The sequence below is a fragment of the Lactuca sativa genome, chromosome 4 (assembly GCF_002870075.4).
Source record: "Lactuca sativa cultivar Salinas chromosome 4, Lsat_Salinas_v11, whole genome shotgun sequence".
NCBI lineage: Eukaryota > Viridiplantae > Streptophyta > Magnoliopsida > Asterales > Asteraceae > Lactuca > Lactuca sativa.
Window position 1 is genome coordinate 402,032,349 of NC_056626.2, and position 13,438 is coordinate 402,045,786.

At 33.4% G+C, this 13,438-nt stretch overlaps 2 protein-coding genes across 3 annotated transcripts in view; both read left to right on the forward strand.

Moving 5' to 3' along the window:
• Nucleotides 1-13,438, forward strand: part of LOC111914051 (methyl-CpG-binding domain-containing protein 9) — an 83,383-nt gene that overhangs the window by 10,546 nt on the left and 59,399 nt on the right. The window lies entirely within an intron of this gene.
• Nucleotides 6,614-10,350, forward strand: LOC128133347 (methyl-CpG-binding domain-containing protein 9-like). 2 transcript variants are annotated; one of them, XM_052770710.1, is made up of 5 exons: nt 6,614-7,002; nt 8,101-8,254; nt 8,362-8,439; nt 8,696-9,100; nt 9,443-10,350. In XM_052770710.1, the coding sequence occupies exons 3-5, from the start codon at nt 8,404-8,406 to the stop codon at nt 10,328-10,330; spliced, it is 1,329 nt and encodes a 442-aa protein (XP_052626670.1). In that variant the 5' UTR covers nt 6,614-7,002; nt 8,101-8,254; nt 8,362-8,403; the 3' UTR covers nt 10,331-10,350. The 2 variants fall into 2 exon arrangements, with proteins under 2 accessions (XP_052626670.1, XP_052626671.1); XM_052770711.1 differs by lacking the exon at nt 8,101-8,254.

Sequence of the window (13,438 nt, forward strand, 5' to 3'; positions counted from 1 at the left end):
AATCACATAACTTTTTAATGATTTTGACATTCCGACCTTTTTAGCCTCCTGCACCTTCTATTACAATCTTTGATACTTCTCTCGGTCATTCAATATAGCGGGGCATCTTCCGATATCATCCCTCTTTCCAGGCACAAGACCAAAAAATTGGGTGTGAATTCGAGCATAAGAGCTTGTAGACTTTATATTGCAATGTTTACACACCATTTTTTGCACCACCTGGGTATTTGCTATCAGCCAATCCAGTAATGCAGACTTCATCAAACAATGGGTTTTGGTTGCATATTGAAATTCAATCTGAATTTCACTTTGCCTCTTTGTTTCATCCATCCCTGTGTTGTTTTGTTCCTCATCAAGATCAATGAAGTCTTCATCCTCATCATGGTGTTGAACTTGAATGTCATCCCTGCCACCATGGCCGAACGAATGCTTCAATCTGTAAAGTTAAGGCTTAGGGCCCCAAATTGTAAGAGGGCCCGTTTAATTCCAAGTGCATCTCTTATATCCATGTATTCAGGGTCCATCTCCCCATTCCCCCAAAAAATCACACTTGCGATTTTAAAGACTGTAATCATGACTGCAAGGTTGTGCCAACGTCAACATTCAACAATTAAACTTCTATTCTTTTCTCCATTCTCAGAATTGATTCATGCCTTCTTCTCCAATCGATTTGGGACTCATTGAGCCATGTAAAAGCTCAAAGTTAACAACTTTATGGATTAAAGCATGTTTTCGAACTAGATATGACCATTGGATGTTTTTGCTTAAGGGATTAAGACCTTTTTCTAAGTAGATTGTGGGCAAGGGGAGTACGCAAGGCATACCTCCTAGTAGACGACGGGTAATGAGTCAAGTGGGTGTATGCTGAGTCTACCAATTGAGTACGCGGAGCGTACTCAATCTATTGGGTTTTCTTGATTCGTTGAGTTTTTTTTTTGACATTGGACCTTTGACCAGAAGTTTTACCAGTGTTGACCATTGGATATTTTAGGCCTTTTAGGATATTGGGCCTTCTCGGGTTAGCCCCATGATGGGTTTAGACCCAATTTGGATATTTGGGACTCATTGGTCCTTGTGGTGCCATATAAGGGATTTATGCTTATGTTGCTAGTGGATTGGTCTTTGGATTTTGGAAAAGTAAGGAAAAGGGTAAAATAGACTTTTACCCTAAAAGTTTGTTTATTGGACTAGAATTCTCGTTTGGATCGGGAGTCAATTATTTATGGAATATTATTTCGATGATGTCAGTGTGACATTTTCGGTAGTAGCGGTTTAAGTGTTCGGTTATCTTGGTTTGAGGTGAGTCTCCTTACTGTACTATGGGTGGAAGGCACCAATGCGGGCCCATTGGCCTATGTTATCAGAAGACTAGGGGCGGACCTTGGCATTAGTGATTTTGGGATTGTACTCTGATAACTATTTTATTATGTTATACTTCTAAATGTTCGAGTAAAAGAGAATTGGTGTTTTGAGTATATTAAATATGAATTTTTTACCATGAGGTTTTCAGGACATTACAACTCGTGGGCCGAAGGCACTAATGCCGACCCACTAGGATGTGTTATGTTAGTTGTCTTAGTGACTTTTGCATGTCTTGTATGTGTTTGTATGTATATCGGGCTGGGGCCCGATGGTTGTGTCACACCCCCAGGCCAGAACAACCGAAGCGTCCGGAGGCAGGTGACTTCATTGTGTAGTATCATAACAATTGCATATAATTGAAACATAGCAAATCCAAACAACATACATAAATATGACAAGCTTACATTGTTTTACATCATGTTTATGTTTTCAAGTGTACACAAAAGAAACATCAGTAAGCAAATTTCCCAAAACACAGCAAAATAAGCTTGAGTCCGCAATCCATAACCTGCTTATTGATTTCCTGAGAATACAAGTCGTTTGAAAAGCGTCAACATAAAATATGTTGGTGAGTTCATAATCATTTGAGCATAAAAACTTTGATGATAGTTTAAAAATCCATAAAATCCAATATTTTCTTATCAAATGGTTGTAATTCTTGTTTCAAATCGAGTATAGTTGCATGTGTGTCTTAATTCATTGTTTTCCAAAATCGTACGAATCGTTTCTCTAGAAAATCCTATATTTTCTGATGTATAAAATAGTAATTTTGGTAATAACATAACACGGGTGCGAAAAAGTCTCATTGTGGTAGTCAGAATAGTTGATTTTTAACCGAAGATGAAATCTTTATAATAACATTTTGATATATTCTAGTGAGTCGTTATAACCATACTAATATGACGGAGTGCCTGTTATGACGTTCTTCAGGCGTCGGTTTTGTTCAAGACATTTGTCACCCTAGACTGGCCGGTCTAGCTGTAACGAACAGCGAAGGTGCGGGGTGTCAACCCTGTGTAGATCTATACACAAATTCCCGCTCTCCCTCCAGGAGACTCTAGTTATAACTCTTACATGAATTAAGGTGTACAATATTGTATATAATATATGTATTGTGAAGATTTCGTCTGACTAGAATACTAATAGTTTTATGCAAAGCGTTGAAATTCATTATTTACCAAACAATTAATACTAGTTGTACTTGTTGACTAGATATTCTGTTTCGTTTCATTTATTGAAAATGATCCGCTCTAAGTATTTATCAAATCAATTCAATATTAGCGATGTCGGATAAAATGGATCTCCTCTCTATATATTACTGAGTGAGACCCCATTTACCGAGAAAATGTCAAGTTATGATTTGTGTAAAACTTATGACTTCTGTGAAATTATGATAGTAGCTTTATGACATGCAAAATTTCGTGTCATAAAGGTTCTATTTGCATATATTCTCGGTGAGATTACTTATATCCAATTTTTATAAATAAACCCTTAACATTTTGTAAAAAGTCATTTATGGAACACCAAGTTCAAATTTCGAAGTTCTAGACTTAGTGTCAACCTTTCAAGGTCTATTTCAACAACTTTTATCTCTAAATATGAAGAGCATGGATACAAGGATGCATGTTAAACACCCCCAAAAACTTGGGAGGCTCCTTTTGTAAATTGTATTACTCATATAATGATTAAAATATTATTTATTTTCATGGGTTCTGTGAGACTTCACGTTCACAGAGAGTTATACATAAAAAAATGATAATATTTCAACACACATATTAAACACACGTACACATGCAATCATTCAAGAATTTAGAACAAGAGGTGACTTGTACTCTCCCCCAAAATCAACAAAAACTAAGGAAAAAGGTGGGGTATGAAGCTCACCTTGGTTTTGTTCGCGGGAGATTTGAAGAGATGATGAGGAGCTTCCAAGTTTCCCAACACTTGAAAGGTTCTTGGGACTTCAGAATGATTCTAAGAATAATTTATGTGTGAGTATAGTGAAATCTTAGGAATGGTGAGGAAAAATCACTATTCAAGGAGGATGAACACTTACCAAAGATTCTGGAAATTTTCCTTGAAGGGATGAAGCTTGAGTCTTGAAAGAGTTTGAGAGAATTCTTGGGAGTTTACTGATGAGAAAGTGGGAAGTGGGATGAGGGAGGAAAAGACGTATCTAAAGGGGAAGGATAAGAAATGACTTGACATTTGCATGGAAATCTGGTGGGTAGGGCTTATTTTCTAAGGGTAATGTGTGTTTAAATGGGATTTGCATGGGAAAATGGAGGATTGAGCATCACATCACAAGGTCAAACCCCTTTATCTTCTTAGGATCCTCTTAAAATCTTGGGTTTTTATTTTATATAAATATATTTAAAATATTTGATTTTGGCATAAAATAGGAGTTTCAGGGGTTTAGGACATGAAAATTACGCGTTCGGTGTGATTTCCGGCGTCAAAATGCCTTAAAATGGTGAAAAAGTCCGAAAATGATGAAAATCCGAAGTGGGACGATGCTCCTGCGAGGGTCTGAAGGGCTTGAGAAGGATTCCGGAGTCGCTTGCTCAAGTCCGGAGCCGCCGGGCAAAATCCGAAGCTAAATTTCAATTTCCGGAGTCAGATGTGAGGTTCCGAAGCTGCCTGCTCCCTTCCGGAGCTTTCCCCCGGATCCAGAGTCAGGCGCGTGTTCAGTAGCGAAGCCAGCAGTCTGGATCGGCTAGAAATTCCGGAGTAGCGAGAATGTCCGAAGCAAGAGGAGTTCTGAAGTGACTAGGGCATTTTGGACCAGGAGGGTTCCAAGGTGAGAACCTTCTTGGTTCCTTAGGAGGTATCTGGACTAAGAGGGTTCCAGACCAAGAGGAGTCTGGACCAAGAGGGTCCTTTTGGGTTCTTTCCTCCGGTTTTGGGCTGTTTTCGACTAAGGAAGATATTTAGGGAGATTTGGGAGAGATTTCTCGTACTTGGATAGATTTGGGAGAGATTTCACATACTTGGAGAGATTTGGGAGAGATTTCACATACTTGGAGAGATTTGGGAGAGATTTCACATACTAGGAGAGATTTGGAAGAGATTTCACATACTGGGAGAGATTTGGGAGAGATTCCATATTCTTGCAGAGATTTGATATTCTTGGAGAGATTTGGGAGAGATTTGATATTCTTGGAGAGATTTGGGAGAGATTTTATATTCTTGGAGAGATTTGGGAGAGATTTTATATTCTTGGAGAGATTTGAGAAAAGACTTCATTTTCTTGGAGAGATTTGAGAAAAGACTTCATTTTCTTGGAGAGATTTAGAGAGAGATACAGTGGGAGAGATTGGGAGAGACTTTGTCGGGAGCCTTTATTAGTGTTTTTCTTCGTAGTACAAGGTCCTTAGACTTAGATACATTCTATTCTGAGTGTTATACACCCCCGAAGGGCACTCAATAGTGCTTTAAAGAGCTGTTACTTCCCTAAATCAAATTAGGGTTTTAAATTTGAACTTTTGAGACTTTCAAGTGTTACTTTTCATTAGGAATTATAGTTAAACAATAGGAAACATAAAGAATCTCCTAACATATAAGCACTAGTTGAGTTGACCAGATGGTCCGTTGACCTTAACTTGACTTTGACATTGACCAGAAGTTTGTCGGTTGTCACAGGTTGTAGGGGCAAGGCCCATTGTATGTATGTTATGTGGTATTTTCGGGAACTCAGTAAGCTTTGCGCTTTCGGTTTTATGGTTATGGTTTCAGGTACTTCTAGTTCGAAAGAGAAGGGACCGACTTGATTACAGCGCATCCACTCATGTTTTCGCAACTTTATGATTTTCGGATCGTAATCTAATAACTATTTTTACTTTGATATACTTTTGAATGATTAAAAAGACTAAATGGTGTTTATGGTTGAATTAAAAATGAAAATTTTACCTTACAATTTTGGGGATGTTACAAAAAACATTAACAAAAATTAGGAAAATTATATAAAAGGCATTATGGTTATCTCAAATTTGGGACAAATTAAAACTACATCAAAATCATCTATATGGACGAAGCGTGCAACTTTTATATGTATGATGAAGGATCCAAGTTAATTTTTGAAAATAAGTTCTAAATGTATAATTTGACCCTTGAACCAATGGCAAATTGTATAATTTCGTCAAAAATATATTTTTATTTTTATTTTTGATACATATATACCACCATGTGTCAAATTACATGTGATTGGATAGTTTGTGCGTTTAGTTCTTATTTTTGTTTTTAACTCAGAAGGTCCATATGATTTAGTTTTGTTGTGTCTTTGGTCATATTATACCAAAAAGAAACCTATTTTATCTTATTAATATTATTATTTATTTTTAATTTTATCTATATTTTATGTTATTATTAAATACATGAAAATATTAATATGTTATTTAACTCCAACACCTAATGTTATTCTCTCTCTCATTTCCATCTCTACCCTCTTTCTTTGTAGAAATGTCGTTTTTTTTCGCCCTTCTAAAATCACCCACCATTGGATGTCTTTTTTGAAAAATCCACAAACCACCAGAGAGAGAAAATGAGGGCTGCAGATATGGTCAACAAGCCATGGCCGCCGCTAGCCTCCTCTTCACCGCAAAGGTGTAGTTAACAAGTTTTGCCGTCGTGTATTCTTATTCTTTCGTAGCAAATAACATCTAAACGGATTCAAGGTTCACAACAGCATGGTCTCTCTTCTTCTTTTGAACCGATTGTCTCGTATCCTTTCCTTGGCGAGATTATGTAAGTTATTAAACGGTTTATCCACATGTAATTTACAAAATTAAAGTGTCGATTGACATGACATTCTGTAGGTCCTAAGTTAGTAGGTCGATTTTGTTTAGTTTTTTATACTCTAATTTGATGATATCATTTCTTAGTGATAAGAATCAATAAGGTTTTAATAATTTGTGTGGTTTGGATCTTCCGGTTCATTTAAAGGGTTGAAGATCTTATTGAATAAATGAAGATGATGGCTAGAAAGTTACGTGTTGCAAGTGGCATTTTAGGTTTAATTTCAGATATTATTTTGTAGGTTTTGATTTTGTTTTGTCTCGATTGCTGGAGGCTACTGGAGTGGGTTGACCGTGGTTGTCGGAATGGGCTAACGGTAGTTGTCGGATGCGAGTGATCAGAAAATTAAAAAAAAAAACAGATCATAATACCTTCCATGTTTAAAAAGAAGTTAAAGACCAAATGACAAACTATTTCAAACCATAGGGACAGAAAATGAATAAAAGGCAACCCAAAGCTGCTTGCTGAAGTGCCGAATATACCTATTGGTAAACAAAACAATGGCGGCCATGTCGCCTGGAAACCTGGTTGGATGACGGAACTATTTTCGTCACGCCTCTTTGGAACTCAATGGCATAGAAGACGCGGCTTTCTTCTTATTCAGATCATTTCATAACGATGTGTCTCCTATAGCCACCGGAGACCATACACTGGCGATTCTTCTTGGAGAATCTGACGCTTCGCCGTGCGGTTTCCCTTTTGAGTGGGCAGGAATGGAGGCGGCGCCACTGTAGATGTTCTTGGTCTGGGGATATGCGGAGAGTGGTTGATTGATAGGCTGCTTTATGATCGTTGTCCGTTAGGTTTCAAATCCAAGCCTACTTCTCTCGGAAACGAAAATTGAAGGTATCAAGTTATTACTATTAATTTCCTGGTTCTCTGTGTTTTAAAAGGAAAATCTAAATTGTGATGCCAAATGGGTTAGTCCAACTAACAAGAAATTAAATCGATAAGGATTGAAAATTTCTGATTTGTTAAATTAGATCAAGTAGTGCATACTTTCTTTTATGAAAGAATAAATTAGTCACCCTGCAGTTGATAACACATTCATCTTTAACATGATTCTTGTCATAGTGATTATTATGCAATAATGTCCATTGCTATATGAAACCCAGCTGTGATAGTATTGAGTAATAATAGTAAATGATACTGTAAGTCTCATGTACCCTAGATGTATGGCTTCATAATTGCTTTTGTTTTTCTTAATAGGATTGATAAGAAAATAAGCTACCGAAATAAATATATTGAATTGATATAATTTGGCGCGAAATACTTATATAAAATAAATATTAGGAAACATAAGCTCCCAGACTACTTAAACTTTGTTACCGGTTATGCTCGATCTATTTATTTTCCGCAACATTTGACCATCTAAAATCTAAATATATTTCTGGTTTTGTATTTAATATTCTTAGTACTTATTTGTTCTCATTTTATTTGAATTTTATCTTCTTGTTCATCCTTATTATTAACCTCACATTCCTTTTCGCACAGAAAAAAATGTCATTTCAGTATCTTGGTTGCTTTTATGTTTTTCTTATTGCTTTAATAATTGAAGTTGTGTTTTTCTTTCATAAAGTTTATTTTTTATTGTTCTTGATTGTTATGCTTTTTTTTAAAAAATAACATACTCTTGCATATTTTGTTTTCACTGATGAGTGGAATGTAAAAGAGAAAGTAAGTTATTTTTATTGGAAGTTGTTAAATATGAACCAAGTAATGATCTTTGCATAATATACATCCCTCTCAACCAAATTTTTAACAACACTAAAAACACACTCGTGTACATTGCCGTTACGGTTGATAAAATTCTCCGTGAACATCAACAATCATTTTCAATAATAACTCACATGTTGAAGATAGTGATGACCTTTCAAAATTTTGGTCACCAATTACATCTTCATACACTATCTCATCACCAATGTCCTGATCTATCTCGGTCAGCTCGGTCACAACATTGTCATGCTCCTCAAGGTCTGCTCGACATAGAATAGTTTGACCATATTGAAGAGGTAATTCTGAGCAACTGGACCTTGTGATTTTGAAAAGGGGTCCACCTTGACCGTTATTCGACACCTCACATGAAAAAAGTGAGCCGGTAAGCTTTTCATGCCAACGAGACTTATATTTTTCCGTGCCAACAACACTTATATTTAAGGTTTTATTGTTTTATGGATTCATTTTTTAATGTTTTTTGATTTGCAGGTGTGGATTAACTTACGCCGGAAATTTAAATTGGTGGATAAAATGTCATGTGATTTTAAATTGCGATATGAAAAGGAGGTTTGTTTCTTATTATCGCAATGTACTTTTCATATATATGTTATTGTTATTATTATTACAGTACAATGTTGTACTTTCAGATTATTCCTCACAGTCCAAATGCTATCACCAAACTTTTTTTTGCCACTTCAGCACTATATTACACATTTATGGACGAGGGCATGGCATAAAAACCTGTTAACTTATGTATACAACATTGTAATAAGGCTAAAATTAACATAAAGTAAGATTTCTTAAGGTGATTTTATTAATGCAGGTAGGGACTCTGTTTAGGAGATTTTATGAAGATAACATGAACAGAAAACCTATTGAGGAAATAGAGAAGGAGCTTGAAGAGATTCTAACTTCAACTGAAATACCCAAAGCACCCTGGGAAACAGGAATCTGCAATGTATGTGGGATTAATAAAGATGATGGAAAAGTACTTATTTGTGATAGGTGTGAAGCATACTATCACACATACTGTTTGACTCCCCCTCTTTCTCAAATCCCAAAAGGCAACTGGTTTTGTCCCATTTGTGTGCCACCTCAGCAGGACAACGAAGCAGGTCTTGAAAATATTTTACAATTTGTTGATAAAAATTGTGAAGAAAATATTAAGCTTTTGGATATAGCCACTGCCTTGAAGGAAAAAGAGTATTGGGAATTAGATGCAGATAAGGTGAGTTTTCTTTCTCTTTCTTTAGATTAATCCTGTGTGGATAAATGATTTATAAAAAAGATTGTAGGTGTGTTTTTTTTTGACTTAATACAGATAGAAATTCTTAATATGTTAAAGTGCAAGAAGGGTTGTTTTTTCCATTCATTTATACCTTTCTGTTTACCTTATAACCCTTTACCTAAATCCTACCAATCTGTAATTTCTTGCCAGCCATATTACTTTTAAAGTTTTGTCATTTACAAGTTTGTGCAGTTTTCAGATAAACAATAATTTGTTACTCATCATCACTTTTTTGACAAATGGGTAAGATGGTCATTCTCTCGTATGTTTTTCTTAACGCAGAAAACCTTCTTGCTCAAGTTTCTATGCGATGAGTTATTGAAAACCAGTCTTATCCGTACGAATGTGAAAGAGCCAGTTGTGAATGTGATGCAACAAAAACATTCCCTAAACGAAACGTCAACGAATTTGAAAGAGCCAGATGTTAATCATGAAGAGCTCTCTTTACGCAATGAATTTTTAGGCATCGACTCCGATAACAGATTCTATTGGGTATTCCAAAACACAAACACAAGCACACATCACGGAATTGTCGTCAACGATACCGGAATGTGTGATTCCGATTCCCGTGCATGGTGTTTATTCCAATCCGACGAACAAATCAAGAGTCTCATCAACTACCTTAAACGAAACGATCCGAGTAGAAGAGAATTGAGAAATTCGATCTCAAAGTGGCAAAAGTCAATCACAAAACATGGTCAACAAACGGGAGCAAATTTCGTCAAGGGCGAAACGGTCTTTTCGCATAACAACGGACTTGCTACAAAGGCAAGTGAGTTGCTGGAGGCGAAATACAATACAGATCCGGATTCAGTGAAGAAACCAAGAAGAAAGAACATGGCAAAATGGCATAGGTGTGAATGTTTGGAACCCGTTTTGCCATGTAGATACCACTGTGTTAAATGCCATGAAACCTTTTTCACAAATGTTGAATTTGAACAACATAAGAAGAACAAGTGTGATTGTGGTTTGGAATTGGATTTGTTGAATCGACCGGGACCCGGTCGACTCAGCCTTGGTTGTGATTCATTAAGATGGTTGAAGATGAATCTGTTGGACATGGAAGCTGCACTTCCCGATGGAGCAAAAAGAGGGTCTAGGGCAAGTTCTGAATTGAGGCCTGAATGGTGTGCATTTGTTAAATCAGCTAATACCTTGCCCTGTATCTGATTTCACACATGTTTATATATATATATATATATATATATATATATATATATATATATATATATATATATATATATATATATATATATATATATATATATATATATATATATATATATATATATATATATATATATATATATATATATATATATATAGCGTATGTGTGAAGTTGTGTGGTGTTGATAAAAAGCATAATTGCTATATAACTTGAACATCCACCAGATGTTTCTTTTAAAATCCTATCTTATGATGTTTTTCATATTTTTCACATTATCCAGATGTTCACTTCATTTGCTTTCTAATTTTGTATAATCCTCATGTCCACTAGTTAGTTTTAGTTCTCTTTGAATAAAGTAAAAGTGAGAATTCTCATCATTTTTGTGAAAATAAGTTAAGCATGAGTTGTATTTTATTGAATGAATTCCAAACTAAAAATACTAGTTATTTAACATTATTATTATTTTCTTAATTTTTAATTTTTATGTTTCTGGATTGCAAATGGTTGAAGCAACTATGGTATTGGAAACCATGATCAAGACAGATTATATCAACAACACATGGTGGTGGTACTGGTCATCAATGGCGGCTGCTGCCAAGACATCCACCATCTCAGCCCTTGCTCTTCGTATCTACACACTCGATGCTGCCACTGACTACCAGAAAACCAACACCACCACCGCGGCCACCTCTTCCAGCCAAAAACTATCAAAGAAACGGAAACACCCCGATGACAAACCCAATGAACAAAGAAAGAAACCAAAGAAACCACTAGATAAACAAGAAATCAAGGAGCAAATCCAAAATATCATTCCATAATCCGAATGTTTATCCCGTGTTTTAATTTTTATTTGGAGTTTATATGTGTGTTTTATGAAAGATTGTGTTTGCAAGAGTTTTAGCTTATCGGATTTACAAGTTTTCGAGGCTGTTTTGAGGACAGTATCAAAGAGGGTATTCATGTCTTTGTACCTGGTTCCATCTTAATTATCATAAAAGTAAATTTGCAAATTAAAACTACAATGCAAAAGCCATTTTTCATTAATGATCAAATTAATTTTTAAAGTTAAAACAATCATTCAAAATCCATTTTAGAAAGATAATGATTATTATATACATATATTAATTCATATGAGGTTTGGGGAATAGTATAGTTTTATTGGATGTTACTTTTGCCACATAATTTTTGAAGTTTGACAGTTTACCTCCCTTTGGCTTTGTGTAATATCATTTTACCTCCATATATATATATATATGGTTAGGTTAATGTGAGACGACCTAATTTTGGGAGACAGTGAGACACATTTTTTTTATTTTTTTAGTTAATTCAAGTTTCGAAAATAATATTTAAAAAAAGAATTTTTTTGATTTTTCCATTTATTTTGCATTTTAAAATTATTTTTAGAATATGTACAGTATAACATTCTATTTAGAATATTTCACGTATTTTTAAAAAAAAATAGGATTTTTTTTAAAATTTTTTTTAGTTAATTCAAGTTTCGAAAATAATATTTAAAAAAAGAATTTTTAGATTTTTCCATTTATTTTTCATTTTAAAATTATTTTTTAGAATATGTCAGTGTAATATTCTATTTAAAATATTTCACATATTTTTCAAAAAAAAAAAACGAGATTTTTTTTATTTATTTTTTATTTTTTTAGTTAATTCAAGTTCCAAAAATAATATTTAAAAAAAGAATTTTTGGATTTTTCCATTTATTTAGCATTTTAAAATTATTTTTAGATTTGGTCTCACGGTCTCACAAAATTAGAATGGTCTCAAATGAACCTGAACCTTTATATATATATATATATATATATATATATATATATATATATATATATATATATAGTAGGTTAAAACCCGTGGAACCCACGGGTGATAATTTTAAATAGAATTAAAAAATTGATTATATAATAAAGTAATATATCATTAATTTAGAAAAACTTGTCAATTGTAATATTGTATTTTTTTAATAATTTTGTAATTTGTAAGTATTTAGTTACACATGTAAATCCACCTATTTATAAAAGTCGTGAGTTTGTATAATGCAACATATTATAAATCAGAAGACAAGCGCGTGGCGTGGAAACCACAGTTGAGAAAAAAACACTATTCATAATATGAAATCATAATGACTAATCAAATATTTATAAAAAATGTATTAGTTTACAAAGTCAGAAGTTTTTTTAGTAAATTTGTAATATTATTTAACAATAAATGTATACGCTTATATTTTTATTTAACTTTAAAAAAAAAAGTTATAATTTTGGGTTAAATTATATTCCTTTATATGAGTTATTTAGGTATTTAAATCTCACAACTCAAAATTGTTAATGCAAAATTCTATATCTTTATGGTACAAATCTGATAGTACCAAAATTTAGATAATTTGGTACAAATCTGATTTATAAATTATGATACTACCAAAATTTAGATATTGGGGCATTTAAATCTCACAACTTTTAAAAAGTGAATTATAAATCCTGATACTACCAGAATTTAGATAATTTGGTACAAATCTGATTTTAATTTAGTTTCATCTTTAAGAAATCAAAATTGAACCAAGCATAAGCAAAAAAAAAAAAGCCTAAATTGTTTTAGTGGTTTTTTTATTGATGACATGTCCATGTATTCGTTTATCAAAGCTATCTTTTTTCTTTATCCTTAGTATTTTCATCAATATTGTTTATCTCTCAAAGTGTTTATGATTGTAATTATTGTTCATTATGGAAACTATAATCATTTACTTTAGTTTATTTTTTTCATTTTAGATAACCTAATGGTTTTCATAAAACTAAATGATTTAAATACAAAATCGTTTTTTTAACACCCCTAGGGCCAAATGCAGAATAGGACCAAAAAAGAAGTGAAATAATATTTAAATAGGCAGACAACTTTATATAAATAATAGAAGTTATTTTTATTAAAAAATCATACTATTGAAAATCAAGATAGAAAAACGCTTTATGACTTTCAATAAATAATGTAAAATCAATTGATAATAATTTATGGCCATGAGATGAAATCAATAAATAATATAAAATTAAGATAGAAAATGATTTATGACTTGCAAAAAGCATAGGATATAGAACAACAAATTGTCTCAC